General features: G+C 45.3%; 1 protein-coding gene across 6 annotated transcripts in view; it reads right to left on the reverse strand.

The window, feature by feature from the left end:
- The window catches only part of PPIG (peptidylprolyl isomerase G), a 53,283-nt gene extending 33,583 nt beyond the window's left edge, over positions 1-19,700 (reverse strand). Inside the window, exons 1-8 of one of the 6 annotated variants that reach the window (XM_019480501.2) lie at positions 19,543-19,700; positions 18,479-18,697; positions 17,620-17,755; positions 14,639-14,741; positions 8,538-8,617; positions 8,349-8,423; positions 1,917-2,024; positions 1,024-1,068 (exon numbers count right to left, since the gene is read on the reverse strand). In XM_019480501.2, the coding sequence (XP_019336046.1) occupies positions 1,024-1,068; positions 1,917-2,024; positions 8,349-8,423; positions 8,538-8,598 (289 nt within the window). In that variant the 5' untranslated portion in view covers positions 8,599-8,617; positions 14,639-14,741; positions 17,620-17,755; positions 18,479-18,697; positions 19,543-19,700. Of the gene's footprint in view, positions 1-1,023; positions 1,069-1,916; positions 2,025-8,348; positions 8,424-8,537; positions 8,618-12,487; positions 12,592-14,638; positions 14,742-17,619; positions 17,756-18,478; positions 18,698-19,542 lie in introns of those variants that run through there. The other 5 variants (XM_019480502.2, XM_006268869.4, XM_019480503.2 and 2 more) reach the window with 5 other exon arrangements.
- Between the last annotated feature and the right edge of the window lie 1,013 nt (positions 19,701-20,713).

Raw genomic sequence — 20,713 nt, forward strand, 5'->3', positions numbered from 1 at the left:
TCTGTTCACTTGCTTGTCGGTTCAATCTATGCAGCTTAGACTAACCTGAGAAGACTGAATCGATTCAATCTTGGGCTTTTTGACTATCTGTACTTAGCTCAATTCTATTGGCATAGTGCAACTGCTACTACACTATAGTAGCATACTACTATAGCATAGTATACTAATATACTAGACTGCCAGCATGTCTATACATCAGCCCACTTTGGCTTATGCCACACATCCACATAGTTCAAGAAACAAAGAGAAAAGAAAGCTCCAACACAGCCTGAACAAACAGGTTTGGATACTCAAGAAACAGATTAGAGAGACCGATCATTTGGGGTGATACCAACTGAAAGTTTAGCATTGTGAGTAGGGAAATTGTACATAATTGTTTGATCCCTCCTGTTGCTTCCAGAGAAGCATAACTAAGCAATTTTCTTTATTTACAAGACTATAAAGGGATACCTATTCTCCACCATTAATTTCTCCTAAATGAAACAATACCCAAAGACTCTAATTTTCTGTCTAGATGACCAGGCCAAAAAGGGGTAACAATACGATATTCAAATGAGATCTACAGGAAGAGCACACACCAACTGCTGAAACTTCCTTAGCCTGACGAAGGGTTTTTGAACCCGAAAGCTTGCTTAATAACTTTTCTCCAACTATTTGGGTTGATCTAATAAAAGATATCAAATTCACCCAAGGAACCTTTTCTGCCTATGTCCTTAGACCAACACAGCTACAACCTAAACCCCTGTAAATCTGGTAAACAAATTTAACATTTTTTTCTCTATGCAGAATTAAATTGGAAGATTTTGATTCTTATAAATCTTAATGAAAAAGTTCAAAAAAAAAATCATTTTGCCTTAATCCTACAATTACTGTAGCTAAGAAGATGCCCATTTCCTGCACAGCACAAATAAAGACAATGGAATCCAAATTTGCAAAGCTAGGATTGTGGAATGCTAGTTTAATTTCTATAATAAAAGACACCTGAAAAAGTACATAGACTTGACTGATAAAGAACATCCTTACCTTCAAAAAATCCACCATAAATTGATTCTCCTCCCCTGCCATTTCCTAACAACAACAAAAAAGGACAAGTTAACATAAAGCAGTGATAGTATAAGTTAGGTTGAGGTCAACATATTTCAATATTTCAATTATTATTCTGGAAGACACTTTGAAAAAAGGTAGTGCATGGCTTGGGTACAATCAAAGCACTAGCTGATGGCCTGATTAAGTAGAATAGGAGTCAGAAAACCAAGGGGAGTTGTTTTGCTATGCATTCTGCATTCTCTCCCATTCCTCCATCTCAGAGGTAGATACAGCCCACAGGTTGGATCTGGAGTGTGCAGCAGTGTCACCTGGCCTGCAGGGCTCCTCACAAGACCACAAATTTGGCAGTAGGATTAGTAGTGTCAGCCAAATTCCTGGCCCTATGGGCCACATTGGGAACTGTGTCATCTGACCTGCAAGTCTGGAAAGTTGACAGTAGGAGCAGCAGAATATGATGTAGCAATTAACGTTGGCACCACCAAATTTCCAGCCATGCAGAAAATCCTGTGGGCCAGATGACATGGCTCCACACACTGGAGCTGGATCCGGATCCAGCCCACAAACCTATCCAGTGCTCTAGATCTGGCCCACAGGGCTGTACTAAGAGTATGACATCTGTGCTTTACTGAGAAATACAGTGATCTGATGCTACACTAGAATGGAGAGCCACATTTTCACTGGCAAATCACAACTGGATAGAGAGATACAGAAAGCTACTTATTAAAATGCCCTTACTTAAAGCCCTTAACTTCAAAAAAATATATACACTGCAACAAGAGAATATTTCAACCAAATAAAGAGTACTGAACAAGATCCATAAAATATGTCACTGTTAACCACTGTAGTTGATTTAAAGACTGGCCTCCTACCTTCACTGAAGTCACCTCCTTGAATCATAAAGTCTTTCACAACCCTATGAAATAGACAGCTTTTGTAATGCAATGGCTTCTGTGTCGACTTTCCTGTGCCCTTTTCACCTAAAGAAGAAAGATATTTTACATTTGTATAACTACAAAAGCTTGACAAATAACTAATTAACATTGCATTCAGCTTGTGAAGTAGCAAATTAGTTTTTGTAAAAGGGACAGTAAGTTAAATCTAAAATTTTCAGAAATTACAACAAATTTTGATTTCCTTATTAAATACCCTTTATTCAGAAGGGTTATTTCATAACTTCATATAAAGACCTGCTTAACAACCCTGAAAGTAGGACCAAAGTGACTCAGGTTGGACACTCAAAATGTGAGGTATATTCTCAGCATTCATTCTTGAAAATTTTGCTCCAGGTAATTCACCCAAGCTCCCAAAGTTAGCCTGTGATGAAACCTGGGAGATCAAAGATGTCTCCTGACTCCAAGACTTGTGCTATAATCACAAGACCATTTTTCTTCTAAGTAACAAACATGAATGGCCTACAAGAGAAAATTTACTAAGATAAGTATATAGCAGCAGCTATTATTTCAGGTGGAGGGCCGCTTAATGAGTTTTGGTGAGCTGTTGAGAGCCTCATGAGTAGCCCTGCCCCCTTGTTGCCATCTTGGGACTGGAAGTCCCACCCCCAACCCCTGGCCTTTGCCACCGAATCCCCTCCCTTTGCTCCCTGGAAATACTCCTTTTGGGGGAGCAGAGGGGGGGGTCCCATTTTAGAACCAGGAAAAAAAACCAAATAATACACTAAAAGTCAAACACCTCCTATACCATATTTTAATTTTATTACAAAAATTTTATTTGTCCTGATTTGTATTTGTATAGTATATACAGAGGTGATTGCATAATAACTCAAAAATAAATTCTAGTCTTATATATTCTGGGGACTGTATGGTGGGGGTGGGTCTATGGTGAGGTGTGGGTGGGTGGGTATATGGTGGGGTGTGGGTGGGTATGTACACATGCACACAGACGTGTGTGTATGGTGGGGGGTGTGTGCATGTACGAGGGGTACAGGGTATGTTGGGGGGGTGTGTGGGGACCCCCACACTCTCTCCCATGGCACAGAAGCAGCAGGCAGGGCACTCAGGGTGCAGGTGCCTGGTGGGGCACAGCTCCAGCCAGTGCTGAACATCACAGCAAGGGGAGTAGCCTCCACTGGGCCATCTGTATCGCCAGCATTCCCTGCCATTCATCTACAGCTCCTGCACTTGCTGGGCACTGGAGAGAAGCCCTGCATTGACAAGCCCTAAAGAATAATCACATTGCAGATCATGGTTGGTACAAAATCTGAAGATCAGGTAACTGGCTGAAGACTAAATGCAAAAGCACTATATGGAATTAGAGTTACTAATAATCTAAAAAAAAATTAATTCATTTGGGAAAACACTGTAAAGACTGCATCAGGGTTCATCTACACTATATAAGCCTCTGCCAATACAGTTATGCCAGCAGATTTCCCTAGGGGATATGCAACACATGCTAATAAGCAGCATATTTATGCTGTAATCAATACTCCCCTGCACCCCAAATTAATCTAAGCAATCATAAGCGTTCTTTTGCACACAGCTGCATCTACATTATGCATTTTGCCCAACTAGCTATGTGAGTTACAAATGTAAGGTTTCTTGAGACTCCAAAGGTCCCCTCTGCACATGCAGGTAAAGACATGATGGAATCTAATGCACAATTCACACAATTGCGCCTCTTGCCATGCCACACCACACACACGGCAGGAGGCATGATTCTGGGACCACACATGAGATCTCACTACACCTTATTGCTGATCCCAGTCTCTCCCTGCACCAGCACGAAGAAAGCTCCCACAGCTAGGAGCCCCACACACCCCAGCTGAGAGGGTTCCAGTCATGGGGCACCTCACACATGAGGATCATGATCCACCCCCCTGCTCCAGGGATGTGTGAAACCCCTGGGGCAGGAGGATCATTGCTGTGATTCATGCATCCTCCTATCCTGGGAGTTTACCAGAAAACTTGTTGCCAGGACCCAGAGTCCACAGCTGCTGGGGTTGAGAGTCCCTGTACTCTCATACCTGTAATGTGCAGAGGGGGCCCAACAGACATAGCTCTGTCAGTGAAAACTCTGAAGTATAGACTTTGCCTCAGTTTCAGGGACTTTTGCAGACCTTTTTCAGAAATACCTGCTGGAAAGGATAAATGCACATGCATGGAGATCCGAGAATTTGTATCTCTCAAGACTTTGACCACTTTCTTTATCTAGAAGATTCCCAAAGATGTTACAGTAATAAGATGAAACACAAATTTTGATGTCCAACTTCTTTTGTACATATATAGCTAAAATCATTCCTGATTTGCAAGTGGTAGCCAAATGCACACAAAGTAGTAAATCAAAAACTGTAGCTGAGACTGACTTGTAATAAAATGTGAATAGATAGGAAATGGAAAATGTTGAAGCCAGACAAAAAAAACCCCCACAAGTTTCTCTATAGTTCAATCTTTGTTGTGAATGAAGGTTTCAGAGCAGAGCTTGGCTTAAATTATTTTAAAAACAAACTGGAAGTAGGTGGAGAAGAAATCTGAGTCAGGTTTGTAGCCACTGTTTTAAACATTTGATTTTGATTTTTAGGCTTCGACAATCAGTATTCTCCAGTGAAAGTAACTGTTCAGCAAGAAAAGAATGCCATTCTGAAACTATTTCCAGAACAGGGCTTTTAAAAGACTGGCAATTTGACTAAGAAGGAATTTAAATTTCACTTGGGAATAAAGATTTCAACACACCAGATACAAAGAAAAGAAAAAAGTTAGGAAATGACCAGTCTCAGAAAGAAATTCAAACACAAATACTAGTGGTCGTTGAGTATTGAGAGTCATATGTAAGTCACCAATGACACGGCTCGGAGCACTCCCAGCCGGGTCATGAGGCAATACAGGGATTTGGGAGCAGGGCTAAAGGGTCTGGGGGAACAGGTGGTGTTCTCTTCAATCCCCCCAGTCTCGGGGTATGGGCTGAGAAGGGAGAAGAGGATCCAGGTAGTTAACCAAAGACTACTGCGCTGGTGTCATCGGGAAGGCTTTGGCTTCCATGACCACAGCCCACTCTTTGGCAAGAGAGGCAGCGAGCTGCTGGGAAGAGATGGCCTCCACCCTCTCTCCCCTGGGGAGGAGGCGATTCTCAGCCAGACCGGCTGACCTGCTCCACCGGGCTTTAAACTAAGCCTGCCGGGGGATGGGGGGGACTACTGCCACTGCTGGCCCGCTGAGCAACCCTTGCAAAGTCAGCAGGCCCAGGCACTTAAGGCAGCCCACCCCTGCCCCAGCCCTGGTACAATTTGTGGGCAAGGCAAGAGCCCTCAAGGAGACACTTGCCTGCCTGTACACAAATGCCAGGAGCTTAGGGAATAAGCAGGAGGAACTTGTCCTCCTGCTTAACGCAAATAATTACGACTTCATAGGGATAACGGAGACCTGGTGGGACTCCACCCATGACTAGACCATGGGTATAGACAGCTATACCTTGCACAGGAGAGATCGAGTATATAAAAGGGGCGGGGGTGTAGCTCTCTACGTTAAGGAAAGCTACGCGTCCCTGCAAGGTGATGTTGGCGACCAGGGTGGACAAATGGAGACCCTCTGGGTTAAAATCTGTGGGGAACATGGCACAGCGGACACAACGGTGGGAGTCTACTACAGACCTCCCACCCAGTCAACAGCTTGACCAGGAGTTCCCCCACGAACTGGCTGAGGCCGCATGCTCCAGGACCATGGTTGTCATGGGTGACTTCAATTACCCAGACATCTCGTGGAAGGGATCACTCAGCAAAATCCGAGCAGTCGCAAAGCTTCCTATCGTGCATGGATGACCTCTACCTAACTCAAGAAGTCTACAGGCCAACAAGAGGTAAAGCGCTGCTCGACCTGGTGCTGGCTACTGGGGAGGACCTAATCAGAGACTTAGTGATTGATGGGAAGCTGGGTGACAGCGACCACGAGCTGATCACCTTTACCATCTGCCGTAAAGCTGGCAAGTCAGTCAGCAACACTGAAGTCCTTGACTTCAGGAAAGCTGACTTTGACAAGCTCAGGAGGCTTGTCAGTGAGGCCCTAAGGGACCACGACCCCAGGGGGAGGGGAGTCCAGGAAGAGTGGCTGCTCCTCAAGGGAGCGATCCTCAATGCACAAACTAATTCTATTCCATCTCGGAGGAAAGGCAGCAAGAGGGCACAGCAGCCCCCCTGGCTCTCCAGGGACCTAGCAGACCTCCTGAGGCTAAAAAGAGGAAAAGCAAGGGCCCCTGCTGGCCCCTGGACCCCTGCTGAACCAGATGGGACAAATGACGCCCAGGAAAAAGCCAACCTATTAAATGGGTACTTTGCATTGGTCTTTCATCAATCCCATGGGATGCCAATGCCTGCTACAGGACAGGGAGGACCGGGTGACGGAGATCCCTTGCCCTCCATCAATGCTGACCTCATAAGGGAACATCTTGAGAGGCTGGATACCTTCAAGTCAGCTGGCCCTGACAATCTACACCCCAGGGTACTCAAGGAGCTGCCTCTGGCACAGATCTTTGAGAACTCCTGGCGCTCTGGTGTAGTGCCCGAAGACTGGAAGAAGGCCAATGTGGTGCCTATCTTCAAGAATGGGAGGAAAGTGGAGCAAGCAAACTATAGGCCCATCAGCCTCACTTCTATCCTGGGGAAGATCTTAGAAAAGTTTATTAAAGAGACCATCCATAATGGACTGGCCGACGCCAACATCCTGAGTGACAGCCAGCACGGGTTTGCTGCGGGTAGGCCTTGCTTGACCAATCTCATTTCCTTTTATGACCAGGTGACCTATCACCTGGACAAGGGAGAAGAGATTGATGTCATGTATCTTGACTTCAAAAAAGCCTTTGATCTGGTATCCCAAGATCACCTCTTAGGAAAACTGGCCAATTGTGGCCTTGGGTCCACCACGATCCGCTGGCTGGGAAATTGACTCCGTGGTCGGACTCAAAGGGTGGTAATTGATGGAAGTCAATCGTCACGGTGCCCTGTGACCAGTGGGGTCCCCCAAGGCTCTATCCTTGGACCCATATTGTTCAACATCTTCATCAATGATGTGGACACTGGAGTCAGAAGCGGACTGGCCAAGTTCACCGACGACACCAAACTTTGGGACAAAGCATCCACACCTGAAGACAGGAGGGTGATCCAGGCTGACCTGGACAGGCTCAACAAATGGGTGGACGAGAACCTGATGGTGTTTAACACTGAAAAACGCAAGGTTCTCCTTCTTGGGAGGAAAAACCTGCAGCATCCTTATAGGCTTGGCAGTGCTACGCTGGCTAGTACTACAGAAGAAAGAGACTTGGGGGTCATCATCGACCACAAGATGAACATGAGCCTTCAATGTGATGCTGCAGCTAGTAAAGCGACCAAAACACTGGCTTGCATCCATAGATGCTTCTCAAGCAAATCCCAGGACATCATTCTCCCCTTGTACTTGACCTTGGTGAGGCCGCAGCTGGAGTACTGCGTCCGGTTTTGGACTCCACAATTCAAAAAGGATGTGGAGAAGCTTGAGAGAGTCCAGAGAAGAGCCATGCGCACGATCAGAGGTTAGGAAAACAGACCTTACGGCGACAGGCTGAGCTATGGGGCTCTTTAGCCTAGAAAAGCATGGCTCAGGGGTGATCTGATGGCCACCTGTAAGTTTATCAGGGGTGACCATCAACGTTTGTTCACCAGAGCGCCCCAAGGTATGACGAGGTTGAACAGTTATAAACTACTTCAAGACCGTTTCAGGCTGGACATAAAGAAGAATTTCTTTACTGTCCGAGCCCCCAAGGTCTGGAATAGCCTGCCATCGGAGGTGGTTCAAGCACCTACATTGAACACCTTCAAGAATAAATTGGATGCTTATCTTGCTGGGATCTTATGACCCCAGCTGACTTCCTGCCCTTTGGGTAGGGGACTGGACTCTATGATTTTTCGAGGTGCCTTCCAGCCCTAATCTCTATGAAATCTATGAAAGTCCAGTCATCTCTAAATTCCTGAACCTTCATTTGATGCACCCAGTTTCAGTACTGGCTATTACCCATTATGGTTTAATGAGAAATATTTATGGCAAGAGCAAAAAATTAAATAGATCAATATCCAAATTTGATTAGTATCTGCTCCTTTCAATAACAAGTCACATCTATAGTTACTTCTAATTTCGGCATGAAATGTCTACAAGGCAACAATGTTCAATTTTTACAGATACCAAAAAACCAGTAAAGTCGGTCTTCACTTTCTGAAATGCAAAGAGGAAGTCACTGACTATACACATGGGATTCTGTAACTTAACAAGTCATAATATAAACAGTGAATGTTGTTAAAAGTTAAAAAAAACCAACTTTCTACCAACCTGTGCAAAGGCAGCGAAAATTCTCACATGTCTTTGGGCACACATCGGAAAACAGCTCAAAGACCACTCTTCCAGCTGAAAAAAGAACCCCACACATTAATACGGTTTACTTTTATATATATATTACTTATCAAGCATAAATATTAATGTCACTATTTAATCTAGAAATTTAATTTAAAGTTTTCTTACCAGGTACATTGTTGATGGCTATGTCAAAAAAGCAACGAGGTCGCTGGACCTTTACTCCCATGGCTTCAAAATTCTAAATACTGCAAATAATAAAATGTAAAACTGAGTTTTTCCTGTTTGATATAACTATATTTACTTATCTCATTCTGGAAGTTTTTTTCTAAAAGGGAAAAAATAGTTATCTGGAAATACAAGTGTGCAAAACTGAACATAGAGAAAAAAAATGATATTTCTGCCTTTAAGCTGTTTTAAATATGAAATTATGCAAATTAGATTTGTGTTCCTTGGAACAAAAGGAAAATAACTTGTGAAAGTTTTCTATGCACATGAAGCTTAACTTCAAAATATTCCCATCTGTTGTATTTTATCACAAGTTTTACAATATGTGATTTTTTTTCAAAGCTCCAGATACTATAGTGAAGTTGATTACTCCTACTGTGATAGCCTACAGAAGACCCTATCGCCCCCAGTGTGGTAGCTACTGTACAGGGAATGAACAGGAAGCCCTTGTTTCAAAGAATTTACAATCCCAGACATGAGATCTCAGCTTTCATTTTAAAAGTTCTGTCATAATTATAAGAAAAAAATGACAATATAGGCATGTGAATTCTAAAGACTCAAAAACCAGAAAGCAAATAAAAAGTACCACCTATACTTCTTAAAAATCATAATTAAAAAAAATTATCATGGTTTTTATAGAGCCAGACTCTCAAACTGTGAATGTTTGGAGTTAGCAACATGGACTTCTTTCACATTTAACAGTTTCAACTTCAGATTCAAGACTGAATTTCAACAGAAGAAATATTAACGGAGACTGCAAAGTACGAAGAACACCATGTCAGTTGATGAGAATGACATTCAGCTTCCTTAGCGGTTTTAAAAAAATACACTGAAACAAATTAGAGGATTTAGGGGAAAAACACCAGAGACAGTGGCCTGGGTTGTTCAGTTCTCCTCTACATGGAACAAAAAGGTAAGCCCTGTAAAGAACTTTGACAATTTGCTCCCAAATCTCTTGGATCTTTATACCCAAGGCAGAATAAAGTTGGGGATAGAAAAAGAGTTCACTTTGGGGCCAGAAGTTTATGTATTTGAGCAACTGATTAAGACTGCCTTTGTACTATTTATTTAGTAGTAGGGTTGGAGTTTTGGTGGATCCATGATTGTCCAGGAAGTATGCACGAGGCAGGGATTACAGCTGGTTCAATAAAAAGTATCACATAAATAGCTGAAAGCTGTTGAACAAGCTTTTAAATATACAGTTAGTTCAGTAAAAGATATCACTGAGAATCTTGGCATTTTGTAGTATTCACTATGAAAGACAATTCATTTCTCAGAATGAAAAAGCAAATTCTTATTGACAAAATCTGAATACTTTTTGTAGGATTATGGAGTAAGAATAAAGTCAAATTGCATGAGTCTATGTAAGGTAATATTAAATCCATGCAAAATCACAATCTGAAAGATCCTTATTAACTAGCATGAGCCATCTGCATGTATTATAAAACAGGAACCAGAGACCTAGTAAACTGTTAAAACCTGTGCAGTATATGCAAACTTGGTGCATAAACAGTGATAATTGAGTTGTGTGGATAGTTTTTCTTCTCAATTAACTAGATTTATCATACACAGGATTTTTTAAAGCTAGTCAACTTTTTTGTGTGTCTAAAATGTCCCAGATCCTTGTGTCTCTCTCAGCTTCATCTAAAAAACATCATCTTTTTCCCTTCTTAACCCCTGTCCTCTCCAATTACTCAGTGCTTCCTCTTTTGCAATCATCTTTCCTCCTGGACCCCCCAAGACTCTCCCATCTCTGCGTCTTTCCTAGACTTCTACATAGCATCCATTAAATCAATAGCAATTCTGCAGCAAGTGCATGGATAATTGTCTACTATTTTTAGACAACTGAAAAAGTGTAAAATTGTTATGTTAAGTACTCTGGACTCTTACTCCTATTAGGAGGACAGTAAACAGGAGTACAGGTTAAAAATTAGAGGGTTTTTTGTGGGAACTTAATCTCAGTTCTTTACCTTAAAGCTATTAACATTTTTCAAAGTCATTTTTCTAATAATTTCTGGTTGGTTGGTTTCCAACTTGAACATTTTTTATACATCAGAGAACTTCGCTCTTTTTAAGACATTTACTATTAGTCTAAATCCCTTTCAGCCTTCAATGATTCCAAGTCCATTACGTTTAAGTTTATTCAAGGCTAGTCCAACACCTCAGGCATTCCAAATAATGTTATTATAGTGACATGGAGGGAAAAAGTTAAGTCCTCTCTTATAATTTGGTCATTTATTCTAGGGTAACTTCTTAAACACATGCAAAAAGGGTGAGTACTTGACCAGGTCACACTAAGAAGAAGGAGCCATCCAGAACAAAAAATTAGCACAAAGGGTTCTCAGATTGCCATACCAAGTAATTCAGTTAGGGTATATCTTTACCAAAGCAGCAACATGCCCTGATCAGGACATTCCTGAAAAATATCTTGTTCAACAACTCTAACTCCCCAAACCCATAAATACATGGACAGGCTGATCTGGGGTTATCCCCAGAGGTTTTTTTCAAGCACACCAAAGACCAAGGGCCCCAGCAACTACAGAAAGATACCTGGGAGCGGCCACGCTGCTCAGGTTTGTAACATGCAAGAGGATGCAGGTTGACAGAGCATTGCTAGGAAATGTCCCAGCCAGGGCATGTTGTCACCAGTGTCCACACACCCTTACCAAAAAGGCAATTATCCCATGTACTTTTCCCCTGCACATACTTTTCCCCTGTTGTGAAAAGCGATGACCCTAAAGTTGCTTTCCTGGATAGAGACAGAACAAACTAGAGTAAGTCTGCAATACTGCAGCAGTCAAGCACAGAGTCTGTATTTAAAATAACAAAGCTTGAACTGCCTCCATTATGGTGAACTGGCAAGCTCTAATGCAGGAACAACATCTAGATCAGCAGATGGCCATGCATGAGAAAAAGGAAAAACCATTTGCCTTTTAAAATTAAACAAAAATTACTATCAGAACAACTAAAGGAATAAAACAGGTATCCTCTTATGACTGAACAAAAGAAAAATTTTAAGATCTTTATTTAGGAAATGCTTGTCTTGCAATTCAATCTGCATTGACTGGCTGACCTCTTAAAGAGATCAAAACAATGCGTATTTACAGTGGCATACAAAGCAGTCAATTCAGCTATTACAATGCTTTCTTCCAAATGCCATTGGACAATTTCTTGCCTAATAGACACCTCACACAAACTCAGAAGATAACAACAAGTCACTAAGGGTAGTTTTACTGACTGCAGAACGCAATTGACATTTTTACAATCAACTTTATTGCTTTTAACTTTAATTTGGGTATTTCCTATTTTCTTACAATAACATAAACCAAACCTAGTTGTGCAGACTTCTGCAAAAATGATGTACTGTCCCAGAAAGAGGGAGAAGACAGACAAGTAATTTCCCCTCTCCAAAGCAATATTGCTTTGCTATTGTTTAGGCATGCTAAACAGTGAACTGAAATAGCAGATTTCTGCTATAACAGGTTGAATAGGTTGTACACCCATTAAGTACTGTGACAGTACAGTTTGATTATCACTGACCACCAGCATTTACAGTATAACCTCATAAATATGGATACCAAAAATCCGGAATTATCAACAATCCAGTACTTCCCCCACCACCACTTGTCCCGCCCTCCTAGATGGGAAGGGGGAAGCTTGCACGCGGCAGCTGCAACTGTCATTCACCACCCCACAGCGCCGCTCCTCGTGCAGCTGCTGCTTTGGGACCTGCCACCACTACTCTCCCCTCTTCACCCCCTGCCACACATCGTGACCAGCCGCCACACCGGTGTAAAAAAAATGGCATTTTCAAATTTCCAGCAAGCGCTTGGTCCCAAGCATACCAGATTTATGAGGCTATACTGTATTAAAACTGTAACAGAGCACACCTTGGAGTAGGTAGTAGGGCTTTGCTTCAGTTGCCAATTCGATTCGGAGGAGACTTGGCCGATTCAACACCTGGATCTCCAAACTGAATCAGGAGACCCATTAAAAACTCCAAAATGAATCCGAAGCCTACGAATCAATTCGGAAAAGGTTCGGATCAGCCAGGGACAGGGAGGCACAGACAGTTGGTTGCAGGTTCTCCTGCAGCTCCTCTGACTGTGCCTGCCTCTCCCCAGGCAGAGGGAGCCACAGGAAAAGCCCCCGTGGCTGTTCCCAGCCCCATCCCCCACCAGCCCCAGCCTCCCCACATTAAAAAAAAAAAGCTCACCAGCTGCAGCAGCGCAATTGGGGCCTCTGGGGGCTCGTAATAGAGCCCCCCTGTGCAGCGCACGGCACTGCAGATCACCGCCCTTCCCCCCCCTCAACGAAGCTACCCCATGGTACAGGTAGAGCATGGCTCAGCAGGGTGTTGCACACTGCCTGGGAGCTGGGGTCACTGGGGCTGAGCAGTGCCAGGCTCCAGCTGACACATGGAGCCACCCCAGCTCCCAGACAGTGCACAGCACCCTAAGAAGCCACACTGCACCTGCGCCATGTGACAGCTGCCATACAGATGCATCCCCCTGCCCCCCACTACCCCATACTGCGCAGGGGGGGGGCTCTGCCCCGAGCCCCCAGAGGCTCCGATCGCCGCTGCCAGAGCCAGTGAGTGTGAGGCTTTTTTTTTTTTTTTTTTTTTTTTAAGCGCGAGGAGCCTGGGCCAGGTGAGGGAAGGGGCTAGGCAGGACAGCCATAGGCACTTCTTCTGTGATACGTCCAGTTGCTCCTGCCTCTGCCTCACTGGGCGGAGCCACAGGAGAAGCCCCCATGGGTGCCCTGCCCAGCCCCAGCCTCCCTGAACTTAAAAAAAAAAGAAAAGCCCCACACTTATCAGCTACAGCAGCGCAATCAGGGTCTCTGGGGGCTCATGGCAGAGTCCCCCCATGCAGCATGGAGCAGTGGGGATTGCACCCCTCCCCCGGCAGCTGCCCATGGCGCAGGTGCAGTGCACGGAGCCCTGCCGAACCGTGCTATCTGGCAGCTGGAGCAGCTCCAGCAGTCACCCAGAGCCCAGCACCGCTCAGCCCCAGCTCCCAGACAATGTGCAGTGCCCTACCAAGCCACGCTGCACCCACGCCATGGGGCAGCTGCTGCATGGATGCCAGGCGGGCGTGATCCCCATTGCCCCCAACTGTCCCACGCTGCACAGGGCGGGGGACAGGGGGGCTCTGCCACAAGCTTTCAGAGGCCCTGATCCCCGCTGCCAGAGCTGGTGAGTGTGGGGCTTTTGTTTTGCTTTTTCTTTTTTGCTTTTTTCTGATAATTTGGCCAATAAATGCTCATGCATGCGTGCAGCCACAGCACCTCACACAGACAGCGAGGAACACAGCCTGGCAACATAGAGAGCTGCGTGCAGCTGGTAAGTCTGTTGTGGTGAAAGGGGAGGGGAAAGGAAGGGGTGTGGGGGGTCAGATCAATGCCCCCCACAGTGAGGGAGGAGTGGGACTGGAGCTGATGTAGGTGGTGCCCAGCAGGGGTAAAGCAGGCACGGGATGGAGCTGCCGCTTGTCTGGCGGCTCCTGCCACCGCCCCTGCTGCTTGTCCAGGAGGCCATGGGGGGAGGTGGGGGAGGGCATGTGCCCCTGGATCTGCAAAGGATGGGTCGGGTGGGCTGCAGCTGCAAGCTGGGGCCAGGGGCTGCGCTGCGCTTGGGGCGGGTGGTGGCAGTGCTGGGAGGGCCCTATGGGGAGGAGGGGCTGCAGCCACTCCAAATTTCACCATAGCCCCCTCCCAGCACCCCCACCACCCACCCTGAGTGCAATGCAGTGTGGACCCAGCCTGTCTGACCGACCCCATGTAGATCCAGTGGTATGCACCCCCGCCCTGTGCCCTCCCAGACAAGCGGCAGAAGCAGCAGTGGGAGCCACCAGATGAGTGGCATGTAGCACCGGGAGCCGCCACCCCCTCCCTCCCCCAAACGAGCCGTGGCTCTGTCCCACACCCACCCCGCCAGCACCTACCCCAGCTCCACTCCTTCCCTCACTGTGGGGGACATTGATCTGCCTTTCCCACACCCCTTCCCTCCCCCTCCCCTTTCACCACAACTGACTTACCAGCTGGACTCAGCTGTATTGGAAATTGGATCGGTATCAGGCAATATGTTTCCTTGAAAATCAGCTACCAGTATCGGCCCCCAAAATGTCTATTGGTGCACCCCTAAGCAGAAGCATAAGAGAGAATGATGCCAGTAAAGTATTTGTGACTAGCCATTTCTATTTCTCAAGACAGAAAAAAGGGGCAATTTCTTGCCATGAAAATAGTGCTGTTGTTCCCACTGAATGAGTGAACACCTTTAGAGTTTGGCACAAAGTTGTTGTAATTGATAATATAATGGAATATACAATTAATTTCAACTTCTTCTGGTACCAGAAAAGTTGATTTTTTTTCTCATAGGTTACTACTCTAAATTAATTCTTCCCTCCCTTCTACTACTTCCAGCTCTGTTCTTTGCTATGCTTACTTCTACACAAGGAAATATTACTATCCTCATTTGCTAAATGACCATTTTTTACTATTTACTTCCTTAAACCTTACCTGGGTCAGGTTGCCTACAAATAACATTTTTTAAACCTATCTATAACTAAAAGACCCATCATCATGTTATTCTAACTTTCATCCTTTCTCATTCAGGAGCTGCCTTGGTTTATGTTACTTCTAAAATTAGGCCACATCTGTGCACTGAAAACTGTTCAGGCAAAACTGTGCACCTATATATAACTGCATTGGTTTCAACATTGTCATGGTTTTATTACCAAGAACTCCTGTGTGGGGCTATCTAAGCTGAACCGGAAGACATCTGGTGGATTTTGACATAGCATGCAAGCTAGGAATACTTCTTCCTTAGGTATTATTTGTTCAGGAAGTGGGAAAAAGAGGAAATAATGTTGCCTTTTATATAGAAGAGATGTACACTTGTTCCAGTGTACACTGCAAAGCATGAAGCAAGCAAACCTGTTGAAAGCCTCTGGTCAAGTCAAGTGGGGGAGAACAAGAATGATGTCATGGTGGGTGCCTGCTACAGACCAAACTAGGGGGACGGGGTGATTGCACTTTTCCAAGCAACTAACCAAAATATCCAAGTTGCAGGGCTTGGTGCTCATGGGAGACTTTAATTAAAAAACATCTGCTAGGAGGATAGCACGAGAGAATGCAGGCAGCCCAAGAAAGTTCCTATAGTGTGTTGGGAATAACTTTTTGGTACAGGTGGTAGAGAAGCCAAGTAGGGAGAAAGCTGTTCTCAATTTTCTTCCCATAAACAGGGAGGAATTGGTCAAGAATGTGAAGGTAGAAGGCAAGTTGGCTGACAGTGAGCATGAAATGATAAGAGTCCAAGATCCTAAGGAAAGGAAGGCGTGAAACAAAATAAAGACACTGGACTTTATAAAAACAGATTTTAACAAACTGAAAGAACTGGTGTGTAGGAGCCTATAGGAGGCAAGTCTGAGGGGAAAAGGCATCCGGGAGAGCTGGCTATCCTTCAAAAATGCCTTATTAAGCGTGCAAGTGCAGGCTAGCCTTATTCAAAGAAAGGATGAGAAGTGCATCAGGAGACCAGCCTCATTAAACAGCAAACTCTTCAATAAATTGAAACTTAAAATGGAATTCTACAAGAAGTGGAACTTGGACATAATATATTATTAGGGATGAGGTTAAGAGGGATGCCTCAAGTCTAAAAAGGTTGAGAACCACTGGTGTAAATTAAACTAGTATAAGGTAGATCCATAACTGGTTGGATCATTGTGCTTAAAAGTAATCATCAACTGCTTAATGTCTAATAAGGAGAAGGAATTAAGAGGGGTCTGTCCTGGGTCTGCCATCATTTAGTATCTCCATTAACTATTTGAAGGATGGGATTGAATGCACATTTAGCAAATTTACAGATGACACCAAGATCAGTAGAGCTGCAGACATCCTGGAAGTTAGGATTACGACAGGATTGGACTGGGATTAGGATTCAAACAACCTTGATAAACTGGAGAAATGATCCACAATTAATCAAACAAAATCCAGTGCGGAAAAGTTTCTGCACTTAATATGGAACAACTGCATGTAAAACTACAGACTGGGGAATGACTAGCTACATTGCAATACTGGAGAAAAAGACCTGAGAGTTACAGTGGATCATAAACTGAATAAAGACAATTGCATACTGGGTGGACTATCACTTATAAATCAAGGGGAGGGATTATTCTTCCTTTCTATATGGTACTGGTGAGGTGTCACCTGGTATCTGGTTCTGAGACCCGAACTTCAAGACAGAGGCAGACAAACTAGTAAACTGTGTCCAGTGAAGTAAACTAGTCCAGTGAAGATCAACAAAATGATTACAAGCCTGGGAAACATGATTTAGTAAAGATTGGGAAAACAGGTTATTTAGTCTGAGGAAGAAAAGACTAGCAGAAGTGCTGAAAATAGTCTTCAAATACCTGACGCAGAAGTTATATACAGAGGATGGTGGCAGACTACTCTCAGTGGCTGCAGGGAACAGAACAGGGAGCAATAAACTTCCCCACTTAGGTTTCCTTGTACATTTGATACCTGGAACAACTTCTGAAACTTGTCTTCTAAAATCATGGAAGGAAAACCACTGCTCAACAAGTTGAAACAAACTCAACTATGTATATATTGTTTAACTCCCAAAGCAAAAAGCAGCTCAGTGAATTTACTGTATTTATTATATGCAGACTATCCAAAAATAAATAAAATAGTTCCAAGCTCAATATCACCATGTGTATGGGATGGCGATGCTTGTTTTTGCTTTAAAAACTTTTTCAAATCTAAAAAAACCCCAAAAAAATACAAACCAGAGCTCATGGTATATTTCCAAAAATGTATAGCCAAATGGACAGACACAATGGAAGCCAAAATTTAGGAAACAAACATCTAGTTGGAAACTGACAAGTTAAAAGGCTGCGCAAAACCACATTTCACCCATATTACTACTTCTTAATTTAATTCTATATTTGATGGAAATTTGTATCTTCACATAAAAATAATATTTTTCAGTAATTTAACTTCCCTTTTGCAGACTGACCTGGAAACTAGTTCTCACTGAAGCCAGGGAAATGTCAAGCTATGAAGTTCAGCAAGTGGAGGTGTTTTCTGTAAGATTATTCCAGAACACAGATGAAGAAAAATCTGCTCAAACTTTCCAAATACTCCTTTTTAATCTGAGCATAAAGATAGAAATTGCTAGTTATAAAGGTTTTTTCCAGAGTTTGTTAACAGAAGGAAGTATAATGAAAGTCGAAACGCTGTTCATACAAAAATATTACTTTCACTTATATTACACCTCCAGAAAATGTATGCTTCCAACAATTAAAATTAATAAGTTACATACTGTTGATTGTGTACTATCACTCCATGTCGCAAAATATTTTTATATACAGTAATATTTTAAAATATTATCTCTCTCACCATTCCTCCTCCTCCTTCCTTTTGTCTTTTTTAACCACTTTTTCACCCAAAATCTCTCTATGAACCTAATATCTTAAATTTATTCCCCCACTTCCTGTCTCCTCCCACATACCTTCAATACCAACTTCTCATTAATTCCAAAACACGAGGCTTAAAAAAATTATCAGACACCAAATGGCCACAGCATTAATCAACTATCTGAAGTTCGGTATGAAAGATTCTCCAACGCATACACACCCACAATGGGCAGAAAAAATGCTAAGACAACCCACGTCTTCCTAACCCTCCTCTTCCAAGAAAGGGGAAGATATTAGTATTCCAACCAAAGGGTTCAGGGACTCCATCCGTCAGAACCGTTTTATAGTGTCGGGGTGTCACGCAAAGTCTACACTCCAAATACTTTTAGTCTAGCTATATCTAATATCTATACCAGCAAAGCACTACTGGAATAGATGCCACTATACTGACAAACTTACACTTTGTATCGATTCAGTAAAGCCACTTTTGATGAGCTTGATGAGCAGAGGCTTGCAAGTAAATGCACACAGGCGTTTACTCAAGGAAATTTCCCAATCATGAACAAGTTGATTTCTCAGTTTTCAATCACAGGCTTGCCCCTTCACATAGTAACAGTTCGAGAAGCTGCAACCTTCAGTTGTGGACGCCACTGTATCACGTCCCTTAGAAAAATGTACCTGAAATGAAGCAAAACTACCTGGCTCAAACAAGCTTATGTAGGAAGGCCTCTTCTGCAGAAAGCCCAACACCAGAAAATACCAATATGAGTTCCTAAAAGCAGAGCACAGAGGGAACGTGAAATAAAAGGGTAGCAGTAGAGTGATGTTGGTGCCAGGCTGGTCCAGGAATGAGGCAGGGGCAAGGGACTGTCATGCTAAAGGGGTGGAAGCGGGGAGGCCTGGCTCGGTCCCCCTCGTCCAAACATCCGTAGATGCTACAACTTCAAAAGGCTTCTGTGAAGGGGCTGGTCACTCAGTGGCCTGAAGCCGTTACAAAGCCGGCAGCAGAGGCAGCGCACGAGCGCTGAACGTGCCTGAGCCGGACACGTCCCGTCCCGGGAGGCAGGACACGCATGTGCTCGCTCCGGCTGTTGCGGCCCTGAAGTTTCCCTCAGCGCCGGGGCTCCCGCCGCGTAGAACATGTCCGCGGGAGCCTCAGCCTGGGCCTGGGCCTGGCGCGGGCCCTCCCGCCCCCCGCGGGCACGGAGGCCATGTGGCGCCCGCCGCTCAGGAGGGCGCTCATTCAAACTCCGGCGCGGGGACCCGGCCCCGCCGCAGCACGGGGACAGCGGCCCGCGCCACGGGAAACACGGGCCCAGGGCCCCGCGGGCATCGGGGCCGCGGCGTGGGGCGGGCCGGCGCCCTCCCCTCGCTCCCGCGCGGATCCCGTCCGGCCCGGCCCGGCCCGGCCCTCCGCAGCAAAGGCTGAGCCGAGCCGCCCCAAGCCCTTCCTCCAGCGACCCCGCTGCCCCCCTCCGGGCGGGGCGGGTCCCGGCCGGTGCAACCCCGCGCCCCGCGCTCACCCGCGCGGGGCCGGCCCGCTCCGCCGCTCAGCGCCTCGCCGCCGCCATGTTGGGAGCTGGTGCGGCGCAGACTGCGTCAGTGGGAGGAGAGGGCGGGCGAAGGGGCGAGTCGAGTCGAGCCGGGCCGGGCCTGACCGAGCGGGCCTAGCCGCAGCTCCGAGGCGCAAGCGGGCGAGGGGAAGGTGGCCGCACTCGGGCCTTCTGGTGCTGGAGGCGGCGCTGGGCAGGCAGGAGGCGCCCGCACCGCTCCTCTCACTGCCCGTGCCGCCGTGGCGGCACCTCTGGAGGCGTGGCGCTGGCTTGGGGCAGAAACGACTGCCCTGCCCTGCCAGGCAGCACGGGCACCCCTGAAGCCTGCGAGTCTGTCCTTGAACAACCACCCCCCGCTACACACCGCTGGAGTAGCCCCGTGAGCCAGGAGCCATGCCACGGGGAAGTTCCTCGAATTAAAAATGTCATCCGCACCACGTACACACACAACCCACCCCTCTCCTGGGAATGGCGGATGTGACCCAAAATGTGAAGGTGGGAGACGTGGGGAGGACAAACTCCCCGCTAACACCTTAGTCTGACGGGTCCTTCCTGCCAGCCGCCAGGGTCAGAGGGAGTTGATCATCTCTCCTCTTTTAGCAGCCGCAAGAATGACCTTTGCCAAAGGCTGGAAGAAAAGTGGCACGGGTGCAGCTGCTGACTGGTTTTTAAAAAGTTTGGGACGTTTTAGTAACGGCAAAGATGTCCTATCAAGTCAGGGGTCTACAGGAGAAAAGGCAAAAAGATGCGGACTTGGGAATCCGGTGGAAATTTTTGGAATCTGCTAAAAACGTCCTTATGCCTCTAAACTGGAAAATTTGAAAAACATCTTGAATTCAGTGCAAGTTCTATGAGCTAACGCTTAAGAATACATTTAAAATGTAAAAGCAGAGATGAGTAAAAGATAATGGGATTTGTATTATGCAGGGTTCTAGGGAAAAGGAGGAGGTGAATTATTATATAGAGAAGCACAAAAGATCATCACTGATGGAAATGTAAAGGAGCTGTCAGAGACTGAAAGAAAGACGGAAACAAGACTAATGTGGACTTTGATTTGGGTTATGGCAACACTGTTGATAGAAGATAAATACCCGTCTTTAACTATATTTTAGGGGATTGGTTATGTCTTTAAATGTTAAAC

The sequence above is a fragment of the Alligator mississippiensis genome, chromosome 4 (genome assembly GCF_030867095.1).
Source record: "Alligator mississippiensis isolate rAllMis1 chromosome 4, rAllMis1, whole genome shotgun sequence".
Classification (NCBI taxonomy): domain Eukaryota; kingdom Metazoa; phylum Chordata; order Crocodylia; family Alligatoridae; genus Alligator; species Alligator mississippiensis.